The sequence below is a fragment of the Chelon labrosus genome, assembly GCF_963514085.1.
Source record: "Chelon labrosus genome assembly, chromosome: 8".
In the NCBI taxonomy this organism is placed as follows: Eukaryota; Metazoa; Chordata; class Actinopteri; order Mugiliformes; family Mugilidae; genus Chelon; species Chelon labrosus.
In genome coordinates, this window is record NC_140358.1 from 27,890,461 (window position 1) to 27,909,709 (window position 19,249).

General features: G+C 43.3%; 1 protein-coding gene across 1 annotated transcript; it reads left to right on the top strand.

The window, feature by feature from the left end:
* Positions 1-1,459: 1,459 nt before the first annotated feature.
* mtnr1al (melatonin receptor type 1A like) lies at positions 1,460-16,694 on the top strand. Its single transcript, XM_084549770.1, has 2 exons — positions 1,460-1,759; positions 15,886-16,694. The coding sequence occupies exons 1-2, from the start codon at positions 1,465-1,467 to the stop codon at positions 16,653-16,655; spliced, it is 1,065 nt and encodes a 354-aa protein (XP_084405896.1). The 5' UTR covers positions 1,460-1,464; the 3' UTR covers positions 16,656-16,694.
* Positions 16,695-19,249: the final 2,555 nt, after the last annotated feature.

Sequence of the window (19,249 nt, forward strand, 5' to 3'; positions counted from 1 at the left end):
TGGAGTCGCTTCTTAATTTTGGGCCCCTCTCTGATTGACTTTGACTCCACTGGCATGTGGATCTTTTGTGGGAGTATAAACCAAGTGCAGTTCGGGTAATGCCGACATTGACACCCACCCGCCACTAACTGTAGTCCTATCATTTAAACACTTGAGTTTCCTGGAGACAGCGTCAAGGAGAAACATCTTCCAGAGAGGGTTAGGGAGTTTATGGCAGCGTTGGATGACCAGAACATTTCTGGAGTAGAGAACACAAGGTACCAGCTACCCTCTCCACACTACATTAACTTTGACTGAAAGATTTATTGGACTGAATCCAGTCGACTCTAGGAGAAGACAAGGGAAGACTAAAGCTAAACGGTAGCAGTAAAAACATCCTTTACAAAAATAAAACCTTGAGCAGAAATCAGTCCTCCACAAATTTGTCCAGCTGTCACTTTCCAAACATTCAGTGTCAGGAAATGAGGTCAAACTTCACAGAGTGAACGAAGTCCAGGTAACGTATCTGGAGGTGGAATAAAACAAACTCCTTTACACTTTTAAAGCGCTGAGGCCAAATATTTTGAGATATGTCGAGCTCTCGCCTTCATAAATAAAATTCTAAAAGCCGATTTGAGTTCATCTTCAGTTCTTAATCAGCCATTTTCTCCCTGGATGTCAGCCAACGGTCCTCTCCAGGACTATTACAGCTGCATAATGTGAGTTTACATCAGCCTTTAAAATCTAATTTCACAGGAATTTAACACACAAACACAAACACACTATGGCAGAACCTTAAGTGGATATATTTAAGGGAAATGAAACAGGACATGAGAGGATAATGTAATACTAAAAGGTCAGGAAAGAGGGACAATGAAATTAAACAGGAGGCTAAGAAACAGAGCGCACCCCTGGTTTGATGATGTGGACCAATTGTGTCAGAGAAACACTCCAGAGCAGAGAGAGGGAGAGGGAGAGAGGGGAGAGAGAGGGAGTGCATCACTGTTGGATGCTATAAGGCGCGTAAAGCTGCTCTACACGGACTCAGATGCTTTCAGCTGAAGTCACTTTCCGCACCCGAGAGTCTGAATGAGAGCGACACGGAGCGGAGCAGCCGGAGCTGAATGAAGCTGTGACGGTGCGTGAATAACGGGGGCGTATCTGTGAATGAAACCTTGATCCGGGACTCGATTCACAAGATGAAGCGGGCGACACGAGATCTGCAGCTCTCCAGGAACTAGGCGATCCACTGGGGAGGTCTGCGTTGCTCAGCGAAGATTTCTCCTCGTTTTCTCGCTCTGGGCGTCGGCACACGAGTCCCCACAGGCAGACACGTCAAAGATAAAAACCAAACTACGTTACCTGAGATGTCCTACGATGCCTCGTTTGGAGATTTGGGCGCTTAGAGGACGCGTTGCTCCGGTGCCATTGCGCGCAGCCATGCGCACAGCTCCAGGGTGCGCCTAGTCGGACCCTCCGTGCGTTATGCTGAATGGACCCACGTTCCGCGGCCACGAACCGATGCGACTCGTCGACCCGAGGCACCTTCCGCAACTGATGTCCCTTGAGGACCATGAGCCCACCATGGTGGAAGGGACCCTGGGGCCGCGCAACTCCACGCCGGCGGGGGAGGAAGGGGCTCCGGGTCAGCAACACCAGTCCTTCCCGTGGGTGGTGACCCTGCTGGCCGGCGTCCTGATCACGACCATCGTGGTGGATGTTATCGGGAACCTGCTGGTCATCGTGTCCGTGTTCAGGAACAGGAAACTCAGGAAAGCAGGTACAGCTGTTAGTCCAGAAACCAGCTCAACAGAATGAGTTCAGATCATCTCGCTTTGCTTGTGCACTTCTGAAAGTCTGGAGTCCTTGTAGTGGTTATTATTTTTATTATATTCAAGTAGTTAAATCTTTCTAGTAGACATTTTATTATACTTTTAATCATTTTCAGGAAAATAAAACAACATTTCTAAAAAGAAATAAATATAAATATGATTTACTACCACCTCGTCTTAAAGTGGACCCATCTGCACATGCTCACAGTTCAAAAATCATTCATAAAGTGCATCTGTTCCTCCTTCAGGAGATTATACTCGGCAACTTTCTCCATGTGAGTGACTCTAACTGATCTTCTACAAGCTGTTCTGCTGCTGTGGATGATTGCACTCATGATGTTGTTTGACATGCTGCTCAGACAGAAGATTTGTCTCCGTTTGTGTCTTACAACAGTGATTATCCAGCCGGTTGAAGACTTCTGTGATGTGACATTCTGTCTCTCCGTCAGGCAATAGCTGGTAACTCGATGTAATCGATGTCGAAATCTGACAGCCAGACTGTTGTTGTGGATTTGAAACACTCAAGAGCACTGCTGTGCATAAATAACCCAAGTAGGAGGACTAATCAAACATACGCACAAAGAGAGAAAATCAATTCTGGCTCTAATTCATGTTCAGAAGGAGAAAATAATACTTTAAAAGGTTTTGGCGAAGATGTCGATGAGTTATTTTGGAGCAATAATGAAGCTTAACTTCTCTAGGCAGGAAAATCAATTCACAATGTTGTCCCAATCAAAAAAGACAGAGGTTTGTGAAAAAGGTCATAAAGGTCACCGGGTCAAGTCGTTTCTAAATCAGCTAGGAGATCATGGAGGCTACAGCCAGTCATTGAACGCCAGCGAGGGATGCGGCAATTAGCGAAGCACTTAACCCAGCGTCTGTGTTAATGGACACGGGGGAATCAACAGGAGGATGGTGTTCAGGGGCGTTAATGCATGAGTGAAGGTTTGTAGAAGTTCCCATTCAGTTCAGAGAGTCAAATTTACACCTCTGCTGTAGAAGAAAAATCTTTTAGTTCATAAATCTGTGAGGTAGGTTTGCAAGATTCATAAAAGATAATCAGAAATATTCACAATAAACAACATAATCCTAAAACTTGATCTCAGTCTCAGATTTTATTTGAATATTTTCTTACTTTTTGATGATCAAACAGTTTATAGTGAGAGGAACGTGTTGCGTTCGGATCCTAGGGAGAAAAATCCATCATCTAGAAGTTAAATGTGCAGAATTACAGATGATAGTCAAACATGGATTTTGTGCAAACGCCAGTATTGCCAGTGGTTTTGTAGAAGGTTTGCTTGTTCTCTCTGTGCCTGCGTGGGCTTTCCCTCTGGTTCTCCAGCTTCCTCTGGTTAATCTGTGATTCTAAGTCTGTGTTTGTCTCGTTGTGTGTTCGCCCTGTGATGGACTGGCAACCTGTCCAGGGTCTAACCCATCTCTCCAATCCACCTTGTGACTCTCTACTGCATAATCGATTCCATGCAATGGACGGAAATAAGTTTTGGATCTTTGCAGAAATACATCTTTGTTAGAATCCACAGCTACTGATTCAAACACCTCGTAGATCGAAAATAAACTTGGATTGAAACTTTATAAAATAAGGTCAAATAGAGTCACACCAAACTTCTTCCCCTTCCTCTGTGCAGCTTGGAAGCTTGGAAGTGTCTTGTTCCCATGTCTTCTTTAGATCAACCTGTTTTCAAGATTATCGTAGAATTAATGCGTAACGTGCAGAACAAAAGAGGAACTAAAGGAGAAAACGTAGCAGTGAGTTGTGTTTCTAGACAATTTGTGCACGTACAGGGTGTGTTGAAGCAACTTTATGTGCTAGTTGATTGTCTTTAGCCCAAAAAGTTGCACTTAGAAGACATAAGACTTTAACTCTGGGTGAAAACTGCTTCGCACTGAATTGCGTTTATTGTGAAGCTGCTGAAAAACTGTTTTGCGTCGTCTCAGCCTAAAGCAGACATTAAGAGTTTTTGTTGGAACGTGCTAGGAGGGTTAGTTTAGTTGTAGACGTCTTGGCTGCAGAGTGATACATACAAAATAAAAAGGTTAGCGCTGGCAGGTTTCTAAGTTTCTTATCTTCATCTCCAACCAAGACCATTTTTCCAAGTGTTTAAATCTGCCACCTCGGTCTCAGTCATGCCTCTTTGTCACGGTGATAAATTAGCCATGCATCAATACATAAAAGCTCCTGTCCCGTCATTCCCTCTCCTGTCAGAGCTGACAAACGGAGGATCTCTGGAATCCGAGAGTGGGAATGTAACGATTGAGGGTGGAAAAAGCCAGATGAATTGCTCGCCTCTCGTTTATTCCTCAGACATCGTTTTCTCCCATCCTTGTCCTCTCTTATCTCCCCTTCCCTCCCTCCTTTCCTCCCTCATTCCCTTCTCTTCCGTTGGCCCATCTCCTCAACTCTCGGCTCAATTTATCTCCGGCCTTTCTTGTCCTTTCCTTTTGATTCATCCCTCCGGACTCTTCCTCTTACCTTTTTCCACCACTCTCCTCTTCTTTCAATGACCTCCCTGTCCTCTCTTTATCACTCCACTCTTTCTTCATATCCATCTCCAGCCCTCTCATCTCTAGGATTTTTCTCATCTTGAGTTCGACGCTTTCTTCCCTCTGAATTATTCTCCTCTTTCCTCCACTTTGCAGCCCTCCCACTCAATTCATCTTCTCTCTCCGTCCCCACCCCATCAGACCTTCATATACAATCTCCACCCTCCCGTGTCGCCTAAAACACCCGTAAATACGAACTTGTTAGTGTATTCTTGGTGAGGAATCATTGCTGTAACCGTCTGAAAAAGGCAATTAAGTCTGTGCAGTCAGTTGAAAAAGGTTGGGGGGATTGCATTGTGTCTCGCGTCACCAGCAGTCCTGACCAACTGCCCAAACTAAAACCCAACCTCGCTTGCTGTCCCTGAAAGTGTGCAGGAGCTGTAGAAATCAATCTGAATGAGTCAGAGCATTTCCATTTATCTCAAAGGCCGGTGGATCTGCGACGCTCAACCTTTTCCAGAGGCAGAGAAGACAGTCCCATACGGAAACAGTCAGCCGCAGAAAATGTCACTCAGATAATACATCTTTCCTTCATTAGTGCTGCAGTTATGTTTGGATTAGGGGGCATAAAAAGGGCTGACACATCCGTCGCTTTGTCGTCTTATTTGCCTTCCTATAATGGGAATAAGAAAATCTAGATTTGAGCGATGATATTTCCTCGGATCAGAGATGAACTATTTCCATGGGCGCTAAAAAATAAAATGATCTGATCAGATACATGAGCGTCGGATCTGTTGGAAATATAAGCAAAGAAGAAGAAAGAGAAGGAGAAGGAAGAGGAGAAGAAGAGGGAGAAATGGGGAGGACAAGTAAAAGATGAAGAAACAGGAGATGAAGCAGAAAAAGAAGCAGGAAAAGAGGAAGGAGGAGTCTTTGTCCAACTTTGTCTCCAACCCTGAATTCATTCAGTAGAAGATGATGAACCAAGATGTCTCCACGTCTCCATCATCACATCTCCTGGAAACAGAAGAGAAGAAGAAGAAGAAGAAGAAGAAGATTAGGTAGACAGAGTACGAGACAAAAAAAGAGGAAGGGGAGACGGAGGACAAGGAGAAGAAGCGGGTAGTGTAGGAGGAAGATGAGGAAGAAGGAGAAGAATGGGGAGAAGGTGGAAGAGGAAGAAGAAGAATGAGAAGTTGAAGAAAGAGCAGAAGAAGAGAAAGATGGAAGAAGAAGGTGGAGAAGAAGGAAGAAGAAAAAGGAGGAAGAGATGGGATGGAGGAACCGAAAGAAGGAACAGGAGAAGGAAGAGAAGCAGAAGGCGGAGAAAAAAAGAAGGTGGAGGAGTAAGAAGAGAATGAAAGAGAAGATGTTTTCCTCCATCTTCATCTATAACCCTGAATGTCTAGCGTCTTAGAAGATGAACCACGATGTCTCCACGTCTCCAACGTTGCTGTCCACATGGATTCCAGCTTGGTTCATCTTCTCTAACACTCTGTGTGAACATGTTTCTGTTCCTCCTGGAAGATGTTTGAAGCCACTTGGATGAAACGTCTCCAAGAAACCTCAAACTAGTTCTAACCTTGTTTCAGATGCGAGATTCCAGCCAGAGAGAAGCCAGCAGATCAAGTGTTTATATGGTTATTAGGAGGTCAGAGTTTACCATTTATATGCATCATCAAAGAAAGTTGGTCTGGAGTCTCTCCCTTGGGAACTGATTATGCTCCTGCAAAGATCTGCCGGGCCAATCAGATCGTTTGGGACTAACTGGATTTGAGAGCAACGTCATACTTGAAAGGTGATTGGATGACGACAGAGAAGAGCTGGACAAAAGCAAAGACACATGAAAGATGAGAAACTAGAGGGAAAATATTGTAAAAATATCACAAATCTCTGGAACTAATCACAACAATAATGTTAGTTTTAGATAAAATTGTTCAGAAACTGACATATCTCTAAATGAATTGACACTGAATCTAATCAGGATCCTGTGAATCAGATTTGGAATCGATTCAGGAAATCAGAAGCGATCACATCTTGCAATTATATCTTGTTTCTCTTAGTTTATTCTACAAAATCTGCCTCCGTTTCTTTCTTCGTGCCTCTTTTTTATGCATTGCTACCAACGCTCACCCTGTGGAGTTTTCTTGCAAACAAAGATGTGATATTTATTCACCAATAAGGCGTGCGTGGGTCTTTCCATCTGTTGCAGAACATTTGGAAAGACAACTGGTGTTTTTTTTTTACATGTTTACACTTTGGTTTCTGCTTTGTGTGTTTGTATTGCCTTATATGCTTTTGCACACGCGTGTCCTCCTGTCTCTGCACAATCCAAACCAAAATCAACTCAAAACTCCATAATTCTCTATAATACAAGTAGTGGTCCAGAACTTAAGCCTTAAGCCTGCCTTCTTGTAGCATCCACACAGAACTAATAATCTCACAAAACGCTGTTAATCTGCTCTAAATCAACGGGATAACACTTCATCTTGAAGCCTGTGATATCCAAATATCCTTAATGTCCTGTGATAAAAGTTATCATCCCTCACAGATGGAGTTTGATCAGTTTTAAGTGTCGGGATGATGAGCGGCTTCGCGAGGAGTAAATCTCAGCAGATGGCTTTCGGTGCCGAGGCTTGAACCAAACGGTTGCAACAGCTGGAAAGCAGCGGGAAGGAATCCTGCGCCCGAAATGCCACCAACCGAGGGGATGTGCTTGTTTTAAAATGAGCTTGTGATTCTTCTTTGACCTTCATTTTCATCTCGACGCCTCACTCTGAGGGATCTAGACGAGCCCCAGAGCTCCCGTCTGCTTGTTGTGTAAACCAGTGAGCTCTCTTCAGAAGGTGGCAATGAGTTGTTTGGTGGTTTTGAAGTGAATCCATTCATTAGTTCATCATTTCAGGGCTCTTGTCAAATCTATTTCGCGTTAAAACCCAAACCTTTTCAATCCTAGTTGATTTGGGCGCACCTGTGGCAGGTCACAGGTGGTAACAACTGATCAATTTGAACCTCACGACTGTCAGTAGAGGAAATCTGCTCAATTTCTCTTGCTCCAGCCCAGCTTATCTGGTAATGTGAGATGTTAACAGATCCAGTTTTAAACCAAATGAACCTCACAGACTCATCGGGGTCGTCACCAAGATTAAAATCAAACATGTTCAGTATTTAGGTTTTAAAAACTGTATGACTACATCAGTATTTTCCAATAAGAGTCTATCCCTCTAGGCTAACGTTAGCTAGCATGCTACTGGTTGGTTCCAATCTTAGAATTTTCTTATCCTTTTGTTTGCTTCGTTCTCACTGCAAACTTTTACGTTACAGTTGGTTTCATTGGCGATCGGCAAAACTGCTTACAGGTGCACTGCTGCCACCTGCTGGACTGGAGTGCAGGGTGCAGTGTTTTGTTTATATCCATTAACTTGTGAGATCTCATGAAGTGGTGCGTTCAGTGCTCCCCGATCATTCAGGATAATCTAATTTCTGATTTAATCTAATTGTTTGGGCTACGAGCAAATAAGTATTGTGGGTGGAGGATTGTCGGAGCAGTTTGAACAGAGATCTTCAACACAAGCAATTAGAGCTTTACTTGCTCAGTAAACTGGAAAATGCGGTTACTTCTACTCCTTTGCGTTTATTTGACAACTGTTGCGTTGGTTAATTCGCTGCTCCTTGTTAATTGATGTAAACTAATGCGTCAGTAATTATAATCTGATATCATCATCATTCACGCATAATGAGCGATTGATTTTTTTTTTTTTTTGTTGTTGTTGATTGAAGTTGACTCCAGTTGGTGTCTTCAGTCGTAGGATGAGTTTAAGTCTTTTAAATGTCATTTTTTTAGAAGATAGAGAACGATTATTTGTTTGGGGACAGACATGTTTAATTTTTGTCCTATTCATCAGCAGTGATTAGCTTGTTTACCAATAAATATTGTGCATAAAATAGAGAACTTTACAGGCTGCAGCATTTTAATTACATAATCATAAATTGATTTTATACATTGCAGGTCTCAGGGGGGAGAAAGCTTCACTACTTCTGTCTCGTTTTATTTCATCCTACTTAGTGAATCCTGCTGGTTCATTATAGATTTCAAGACATGATGAAGATTGGAGAGCAAAGCCGAGGCTTCATTAAACCTTTACAGCTCCGAGTGACAGCGCTGCTCCACGAAGGTCACAACTGGCCAGCAGGCCAAAGAAATATTTATGGAAACTCCCCTCTGGATGTTCGGATACTGCGCCTTTAGAAAAAACTGTGTGTGCGCTCGCTGCAGGAAAAGCAGAAATGGACAATCTTGTGTCATAAAGGGCTGACACTGACTTCTCTCTGGGAAACGATGGGTTGGAATTAACAAGGACTTAATGCAGCTCTGGCTGTAAACAGTGAGGCTGATTTCAGTCAAATACAATACAGATAAATATATTAGCTAGAAGGCTAGAAGGGGCTACAATTAGCTAAGAGGCTAGGAAGCTAGAAGGAGCTACTATTAGCTGGGAGGCTAGGAAGCTGGGAAGAACTACTATTGGCTGGGAGGCTAGGAGGTTAGGAAGAAGGCTAGGAGGCTACTATTAGCTACTAGGAAGCTAGCTATTAGCTAGGAATAGCGTCTATTAGCTGGGAGGCTAGGAAGCTAGGAAGAACGACTATTAGCTAGGAGGCTAGGAATAACTACTATTAGCTGGAAGGCTGGGAAGAGCTCCTGTTAGCTGGGAGGCTAGGAAGCTAGGAAGAGCTACTATCAGCTAGGAGGCTAGGAATAACTACTATTAACTGGGAGGCTAGGAAGAGCTAACCGTTGTAAGGAGCCAGTCTATAGTTTATTCAGACAGATGCTGTGTAAATGTTTGTGCACCGTTTGTCCGCGACCGACCGTCAGCTCGATGCGTCCAACCACATATTGATTTACTTAACTCTAACTGGACCAGTTTTTATTTTGATATTTATTATAACTAGTATAAAAAGAGGAAGTCCAGAGACATAGATTTGTATCGGAAGGAGGTCTGGGTGGATGGACCAGTCAAAAAAACATCAGACTTTTTTTTAAATTATTTTTTTAAGTGCAGACTTTCAGCTCTAACTTGATATTATTCAAATGTGAAGGAATTGCAAACAGTTTTAAACACAGTCCCCTAGATTGGACAAATGAATCCTAAATGAAATGTTGGAGGACTTTGCTCTGATTAAATGCATTATAATAACATGCAGTGCATCTTATAGCTATATATTATATCAGAATAATGAGGCATAATAGTAAAACTCTCTGAACTGCAACGAACAGAGACGTTATGATATCAGCAACAGCTGGTGGGAAGATTAACAAGCCTAATGAGTGCTGTGGTGGAAGGCTTTTCCTCTGTTACGGCCTCTCTTTGCTTCCACGTCTGACGAGGGTTGAGCTTAGACGACCCGCCGCACCTTGGTCTACTGCCGCCGCCACCGCTACCATACACCTGCCTGAAGTGAGCTGCCAAAATACTGTGATTTATTTTGTCTAATTTCCTTTTAGCACTCAGATAGTTTGTCACCGGCTGCTTTCAGAGTTGGAGAGGACGCGGCTGTTGCTGCTGCTGGAGGCGTTAGAGATGCAACAACAAACCTGTTCAGCTTTAAAGTCTGCAGCCTGAGATCATGACTCTGGAAATAAATTTGTTTTCTAACTCGATCTGCTCTGTGTGAAATCTCCAAAACTATCTTTGGGTATCAAACACTGACCGTCTGCAGATTTAAAGGCAGCCACACAAAGTTTTCATGGTTTAAAAATGTGGATAAATGCACAATTTAGTGTGCATAACCTGTCGGGAAGCGTTGCACTCTTGAGTATGTGTTTGAGGAAGCAACGGTTTGATTGACGTGCTCATGAGCCAATCATTAAACGGCAACAAGAAGCAAGATTGCACTGGGACTCCCAGTGGAAGAGCTGCAGGGCAGGTAGCTTAAAATTCCAGTTACAAGGGCTTTCATTTCTCTGAAACTGCCCTGAACTGATGCACCTTTTATGTCATGATGGGTGACATAAAAACAGACAAAATCCATAAATGTCATGAATTAAATTAAGTGTTTTATGACCTAAATCAATGGTTGATGTCAGAGGTTCAGGCACTTCCATGTTGTCAAGTCGAGTTTAGAAATAGTTGTATTTCTTGCGCGACCTCACCTGCTGCAAAGGTGTGTGAATGAGTTAAAGAAATTCTAGGAAGGTCAAGACTCGAGCAGCACTTGTAGTAAATAGAACAACTTTATTAGACCGACACGTTTCAACTCGTGGCTTTCACTGCGGGAGGCAATTTAAATAATAAACGACATTTACTTTATTTAAATTGTCCTTTGTTGTGCGTTCCTCGCAGTCGTTCCATTTACTTACAAGTGCTGCTGGAGTTAAGTCGCATTTATCAGAGCTTTCAGAAAAATCTGAGCTTCTCAGTCACAACGGCATCTTGACATGAAGGGTATTTACGAGGCTGACGTGACAGGAATGCGGAATAACCATTGAGAAAAAGGTTGCAAATGCTCGATGCTGCAGCAATTGTGCAAATCAAGAAGATGAAGTACAGATGCAGTAAGACAACATATTCTATCAGATGACTGTAGACATATGCAGAATAACGTGAACAAAGGTGAACAGGTGAGGCTGCCAGAGGACCAAATATTTACAGTTTGGTTCGAGAGTGATTAGACTCGGGTTTCTGTCCCAACATCCGTCCCGGGGAACCCGATCGCAAGTGACCAGCTTAAAGCGCAGGTGTGAATAAACCCAGGATGCATTTGAGAGATCGGATCTGGGAGGTGGACTGGGAACTCATTCCTTTGGTGGTGTGAACACACAACGAGACCTGGGTCACTATTCTATCGAAGGCGGCACTAAGATGGATGAGTGTTGACTGGCTGTCTAATATTTACCATGACTTAGATGACTGAGAATCTTCACAGACGGATTCAGAAGTTTAAATGTGAAAGTGTCAAACAACATTTTACAAAAAAAAAGAGCTCTGATTGGTGGCTTTGCTCTTTTGACCACAGACCTCAACCCGACCCTTTAAATGACCGATATCAGCTCCACAACCACCGACCCTCGTGCGTCATTTTCGTCGTCCCAGATCCAAACATGAAAACAGGAAAAGTGTATTTTTACCTACGAGCTGAAACCTGTCAGCGGCGCTTGATGCTGCACCTCAGCACAGAGCCGGCAGCAGTCGGGAGTTGACGTCAGGATCAGATACACCGGCGGCAGCTCGTCCTTGGCGAGCCGAGAGAAGCAAACAAAACACTGAAGGAAGGGAGTCGAGACTCACACATCAAAACGAGTGCGCTCTCTCTCTCTCTCTCTCTCTCTCTCTCTCTCTCTCTCTCTCTCTCTCTCTCCATGGTTACCTGGAAGCTCCTTCATGCTGCACGGTCTGCCTCAACCTTCAACGCAGAACTGCAGGAGAACAGTTCATGGAGCTGCTCCCCCTGCGAAACAGATGATCTGATTAGATATTGGAACCATTCGCTGCATAAATCTGCATTTCAATGTCTTTGAAACTACCGTAACTTCTCGGTACGTTCTGGGGGCAAAGATCACACCTCGCTGATGAAAATCTCTGCTAATTAAGTCGTCGTTTGTCTTAATGAAGGGCCTGATTAACATCGCTGGTTGTGTTTCATTCATCATGAGGGAGCTCTCTGAGGGTAGGATGTGAGTTTCTCTCAGGATTAAAAGAGCACTTTGGCTGTTTAGTATGAGAAACCCTACACTTCCCATAATGCAACATAACCCTTCTCGCACAGACACCCCTCCCCCCAAATAACAATTAAAACAATTCTTACAATATTAATACTCAATAATGTATTTACCATTTGGACTTTTAACAGATTGTGCTGCAGACATTTACCATCCAATATCTGCAGCACAGTGTAGGTGCTTTTAAAGCTCCAGCTAGTGAACTGACATCAAGGTATTTCTCGTCTCCGTTTCTGTCTTTCAGTCTTTGTTTGCCAACATTCATCCAGTATATTTATTCTGAACAGCCTCAGAACCCTGGCGTCCACTGCGGTGTGCTTTGTATCGCTCCACCCTGTGAAAGTAAAATCAAATCAAATGCATTTAAAGATAAAACTAAAGCTACATCAATACATTTTCTTGGTAGCATGTCTTCTCCGGACCCTTTAATTAGTAAACAGATCCTAGTGATTTCTTGTTTCTTGATTTCTTTTACTTTTTACCATCCAATATCGTAGAATGAAGGTTAAATAAACACAAATATAGGTGCACTGAAAGCTTCAGGTGGTGAACTAACATTGATGTGTGTAAATAAAAATCCTTGGTAGCATCTGGAATTTGTTCACAATAAAATAGCTCTGATTGGTTGGAGGACTGATCCAGTTGATGCATCGTTCAAAGCTTTACTCCGACCTCCCTTCACTTGTCCGAGCTCCTCAACCTTTCCCCAAGGCTGAGTCCAGCCACACTTTGGATTTGTCTGCAGCCTCTTTATCGATCCGGTACAGTGAAGAGGAAGCTGACCTGTAAGGCTGAGCTTTCACTTTTCACCTACAGTCAAGAACTTTGGGTAGCAACTGAAAGAATGGGATCACAAATACAACATCAATCCCTAATGATAAATAAAAAATTAAGACTTTGCTGCAAATAATTGAGTTTTTAATATGATTTATTCTTGAGATGCTGAGAACCAACTAAAACCACCTGCTATCAGACGCTCCTACAACCATTAATCTATACGTTTACAGCATGAACGCCTCTAATGAGTTTTCCTCATGAGTCAGAGAATTGAACCTTTAACCCCGGCGGCATTTTTAATTCATCAATCGTTAACACACAGTATGTCTGTAGCTGACACAATAGGAAGGGGAAGTGCAGAAAAGGGCAAACGTTGTAATAAAGAGAGCAGAACCGGGGTCTAACACATATCGACTGGCGGTTAACAAGTCTCTTGCCTCAGAGCTTGGAGCCTCGGCTCTTCTCTAACTATCCTCCAGCAGGCAACGAGGCCGTCGTCCAGAATATCAACAACGAAGCTCCTTCATAATGAAGATGGAGTCGCGGGGTGATGAATGCTGAACGCAGGTAGAACAAGGTGTTATTAAGGCTGCCACGGTTAACGACCACACCGCCTCAGCGTGCACTCTGATAAAAAGCTTTCAACAAGAACATATCCATTACACCAGGAGCGGCACGGAAACAGGAGGGGTTCAGAGTGATTTTATTTCAAGAGGTTTGCTTCAGGTCTAAAATTTTGATGCCGACAGATCACAACTACACAAACATTTAACTTTTCACAGTTAAACTTTCCTGACATGAAATAAAATGAGTTGAAGACTTTTATTAATTCATTCGATCTACATAAAGACAAACTGTTGTTTGCAGGAAAACCATGACCCCATTCAGACCTTCTGATCTGATCACAAGTGTCCAGGTATGAATACTCCCAGGACGTGTTGAGGACGCATTTGAGTAATCTGGTCTCAGTCAACATGTGGAGGTGGTCTGGGACACATGTGACCTCCTTCCTTTGGTAATGTGAACACACAATGAGTCCCGGGTCACATTAAAGACCACCTACTCAACAGGGCTGATCTGTGGAAGAGGAGTTTAACTCATTCATTCAACAACTATTAGAAATGATCATATGAATAAGTGATAAGAGCCTTTTTCTGTCCTTCAGATTCTGTTCTTGGTTATGAAACAGCAGCAGAGATCCATAAGTGGCAGCAGCTGCTAATCTACTGACCAGACAATGGCGCTGTTTATTTATATACAAAGAATTCTTCCTAGCTACCTAGCTAATAGTAGCGCTTTCTACCTTCCCAGATAACAGTAGTACTTCCTGGCTTCCACAGCTAATAGTAGCCTTTCCTAGCCTCTCAGCTAACAGTAGCACTTCCTAGCTTTCGAGCTAACAGTAGCTCTGCTTAACCTCCCAGCTAATAGTAGCACTTTCTAGCTTCCCAGCCAACAGTGGTACTGCCTAGCTTCCACAGCTAATAGTAGGTCTTCCTAGCTACCCAGCTAATAGTAGCACTTTCTAGCTACCCAGCAAACAGTAGCTCTACTTAACCTCCCAGCTAATAGTAGCGCTTCCTAGCTTCCCAGCTAATAGTAGCTCTTCCTAGCCTCCCAGCTAACCTCTCCCCCTCTGAATGACACATACCAACTACTGCCACCTGCTGGCACAAAGAGTTATTTCAAAATGAGACACACAAAAAGCTTAAGATGCCTTGCCACAACATGATATTTCTACACAATTCACGTAGTTTATAGAACGGCTGTAGAAATCAGTCGTAACTATTTTTCTTGCTAAATCAGCTGAGATGATTGTGAAAAGCAAAAGAGAATTCAAATGAGCAACTCGGGCCTTTTGGGAAAAATTAAAACTTTTCTCTACAGAAGCTGCCGCCATTAAATCAGAGGGTAAATACTGTATTTCTGAGACAGAGGACATTCCTGCAATACTAATGACAGCTTCATGAAGGCAGCTCTCCACAGCGGCACTAATGGCGGGAAGGTATAATTGAAATGCAGCACGTCTCGCTCGGGGCGGCAGGTAAATGTTAAACTTCTAAATCAGGCCCTCAAACTTGACTCCCCCGTGTATTAAAGAGAGAGGAAGACCTTTAGAGCTCATCAGCAGGGCCAGAGAATACAGTATTTGTCCGAGGCGAAGTACTGGAATAAAATCGAACCCAGCTGCAACTGTTTTTACGGCTCTCCTGGGGAACAGCGATACTCCATTATGAACTTTCTTGGACGAGGTGTGCTGTCTAAAGTAGTTAGAGAGCGGACTGGACAGTTGTATTCATTAGCCCGTAATGACGGTGGAGCCACCAAAGCGGCGGTGATGAGATTTGGAGAGCGCAATGATCCAGATGCTGTTAAAGTTTTGAGGGGAATGTGATCTGACTGCGAGTTCGGCTGTGAGCTTTTCATCTGTTTACTTGGAGACTTGTTATTTTTGTTTTGCTGCAACACCGTGTTCCCGTTGTTCTGCTTTTTGTGTTTGTTCTGTTCAGGAAACGACTTGTTGTTGTGTTGGTTTTACATTTGTTGGCCTCAAATCCTGTGAGTTGCTTCTCTGCGTCTCTAAATAAACCATGAAATACTGGCGGGTTTTATTTACATCAGGGTTGCAGCTAACAATACATTTTCTTACTGATAATCTTTCAATGCTTGTCCAACTTGATGTCTTTAAAATGCTTTAAAACTCAACTTTAAACAATTTACAACGATATAAAACAGAGAAAAGCATTCCATCCCCAAACTGGATAATCTGGGAGGAGATGATTTATGTATATACAAAGCAGACCGCCTAAGAAGCTAAGAAGCTACTATTAGCTGGGACAGTTTCCTTATACTGGTCAACCTGGAAGGAGATTGGCTGAAGTTTGGATGATTTGTTTTATCTTCGTGTTGTTGATCTGATTTGTCCAGCCGTTATCTATGACCACTTATCTGTAGAAGGTCATGGAGGGCTGGAGCATCTACCAACTGGCACTGAGGAAGAGGTGGATGTAGTTAATGTGTAGTTGTGTTTTTGTTGTACTCACAACTCATCTTCCTCCTCTTGATCTCCAGGAAATGCCTTCGTGGTGAGTCTGGCCCTCGCTGACTTGGTGGTCGCCATCTATCCCTACCCGCTGGTCCTGACCGCCATCTTCCACGACGGCTGGATCGCCGGCTACATCCACTGCCAGATCAGCGGCTTCCTCATGGGCCTCAGCGTCATCGGCTCAATCTTCAACATCACCGGCATCGCCATCAACCGCTACTGCTACATCTGCCACAGCCTCAAGTACGACAAACTCTTCTCCAACAGCAACACCATGTGCTACGTGGTGCTCGTCTGGGCACTCACCATCCTCGCCATCGTGCCCAACTGGTTTGTGGAGTCGCTGCAGTACGACCCGCGGGTTTACTCCTGTACCTTCGCCCAGTCGGTCAGCTCGCTGTACACCATCACGGTGGTGGTGGTGCACTTCATCCTGCCGATCGGCATCGTCACCTACTGCTACCTGCGCATCTGGATCCTGGTCATCCAGGTGAGGCGGAGGGTCAAGCCAGACTCGCGGCCCAAAATCAAGCCGCATGACCTCCGCAACTTCCTCACCATGTTTGTGGTGTTCGTGCTCTTCGCCGTCTGCTGGGCGCCGCTCAACCTGATTGGCCTGGCGGTGGCGTTGGACTCCAGGCTGAGCCTAGCCATACCGGAGTGGCTGTTCACGGCCAGCTACTTCATGGCGTACTTCAACAGCTGCCTCAACGCCGTCGTCTACGGCGTCCTGAACCACAACTTCAGGAAGGAGTACAAGAGGATCGTCCTGATCATCTTCAAGTTCCACTGCTGAGTCGAGACAGTTTAGCGGCGGCAGAGGGCCGGGTTATTTTTATCTCTAATGAGAAGGAAAGCTATTAAAGCCATGAGTGCAGGAAAAAGACCTTGACCTTGACAAAGAAAAAGAAGAAAACAGGATTAATGAAAGAGAAAGGAAACAAATAAAGGTACGTTGGAAGGAAGGAACAAAAACACTTAGTATGAGAGAGAGAAAAAGAACTTAGCTGGAGGAGGAGGAGAGGTGGAGGTTACAGACGGAGTGAAACAAATGATGCCACACTGAGAATTATCAGTGATGCCTTCAGGGACTTACAATAGAGAGGAAGAGACTAGACTTTGGGAAAAGCTCTTATCTTAGTAATGTGATTCGTCGTGACTTTATTCGGTAAAGAAGTCATGAACTACTGTTCAAAAGAGAAAAATCTGTTGTTACCGTTTTTAACCAGTTTTCATAATTTGATGTCGGGCCAACCAAACGTTGTGATCATGGTCTTGATGGACGACATCCTTTGTGAACTACTGTGAATTTTGTTTCTGTTTGTTTACAGAAGACAAAGGTGACAGAACTGGTGCTTTTGGACGTATTGAGAAACATTTGAAGGTGATAAAACTGACATCATTCTTGTCTGTAAATTATATTTATTTGCAAAAAAAGTTTTTGAATATTTTAATGTTAATAATCTTTTGAGGGAATGAACCAAACTCTCACTGGTCCCCAAGCATGTCCCCAAGCATGAGAGGGTCTAACTAATGACGTATGACTTAACCATTTGACTTTACAAAAATTTAACACCTTTCCCTCCATTGTGAAAAGAAGAAAGTCACATTTTAAACCTTTTTCATAATAAAGCATTAGCTTCAAGTATCCTTTACACATATTCAGTAATCTCCTCTAGCCATAGTCAGTAGTCAAAGTTGTGGAAAACATACAACACATCCCTGTGGTGCTGTCAGCCAGAAACTCTTTCGGCAACAACTATAAATGAAAAAACTGCAATTGTTTGACTTGTTGTGTCAAGTTCAATCTAAACTCAGAGCATTCAAACTGGACTCCAAGATTTAGCTCTGGAAATCGGATTCAAAGGTTTGCAGGGGACACCACAGACATATAAAAAAAGCCCAAAGCCAAAACTCTTTGTAGCAGGCTCCAAGCTATCACCATCTCCAGTAGTTTACCATTCAAAAGTCAGCAACTTGAATACTTGATTACTTGATTGAAAAACTGACGACAGTATCTAATATACTTTTTATGAAAACTTGGCTGCAAATGGAAAACATGGCATCACCGAGTGTCACACGTTGCTACGTCAATCTTGCTACATATCTGGTAACTCCAAAGGCTCTGGCAAAACATGCATATGCTAGTAGCCACTCAAAGCAGACAGCTAATTAGCACATGGCTAATTAAATAATAATCTTGCAACAGCAATGATCAGTGTCTCAGAAAGCTCCTGCGTGCTTGTACTAAAATATCATTATGCTTTTTGATTAGGAAGGGAAACACCTTGCACTCCTTGCATGAAAGGTTGTGACTCCAATTGCAAAATAAGTCTCTGGTAATGAGCTCCAGTCTTCGGCGCCACACCTCACTATGTCCAGGGTTAGGTTCAAACCTTATGCAATGCTTAAGGTACAAGCATAGATTCCCTTTTAATGTGAATGCTATTTGCCTCCTGTCTAATGAACTCCTGGGAAGTAATTGGACCTCCTGAATTGTAAAGAATCATCTCACCCATACCTGTTTGTTTTCTTTGTTTTAGGACCAAAAATACAAAACAATCAGTCTCTAATATAAACCTATAATCTCATTGTCTACTTAGACCTCCGTTAAAAACACATTTGACTTGTTCAAAAATCAGAGTTCAGGACTCAGGACTTGACTTTTTAGTGCCAACAACTCACGACTGTGACTAGAAAAACAGACTCCTTCAACATCCGGAGTTCTTCTTCTCTGGTGGAAACAGCGTTTTTGCAACACCTCGTCTCACCTCGTCAGCTTCTTCTACCCGTCACAGGAACAGCTCAGGAGGGGGAGGATTCTCCAACCTCTGCCACATCCTGCACTGATCCGCTCACGAGACAACGTCCTCAACACTCATGGACCAGACGTGTCCACGTTTGGGGAAAATAACAAAAGATGAAAACATCCCATTCAGAAGCAATACTGTGTCCATGTTCATTCCACATGCATTGAAACAGCTTGAGTCCCCCAACACCAAAAAAAAACAAAAAAACCCCACTGTGCTTAATTCTCACATCACACCCTCCCAGCAGCGATGCATTTACTTTACAAAACAGAAACAGACACATGAAAATGATTAATTAAGTTGCAGCTGTTCTGAACAGTATTCTGACCACATCACTGTGTTTCACACTCCCAGAAAGTGGAAGATGAATGTTGTATATGTATGGACAAGCGGAGTGTTGCTGCTGTGATAATCTGCCTGTGCTTCAGACCCATTTTAATGAGCTCACAGTGTTTGTTTGTTTCCGAAAACCAGTTCTTCCTCAGTTCCCCTTGAATTGGAAACAGGTTCCAGCGGCTGGTTTATATTTCTGATAAATTTTTGTTTGTGCCAAAATGTCACTAGCAAAATAATCTATTGC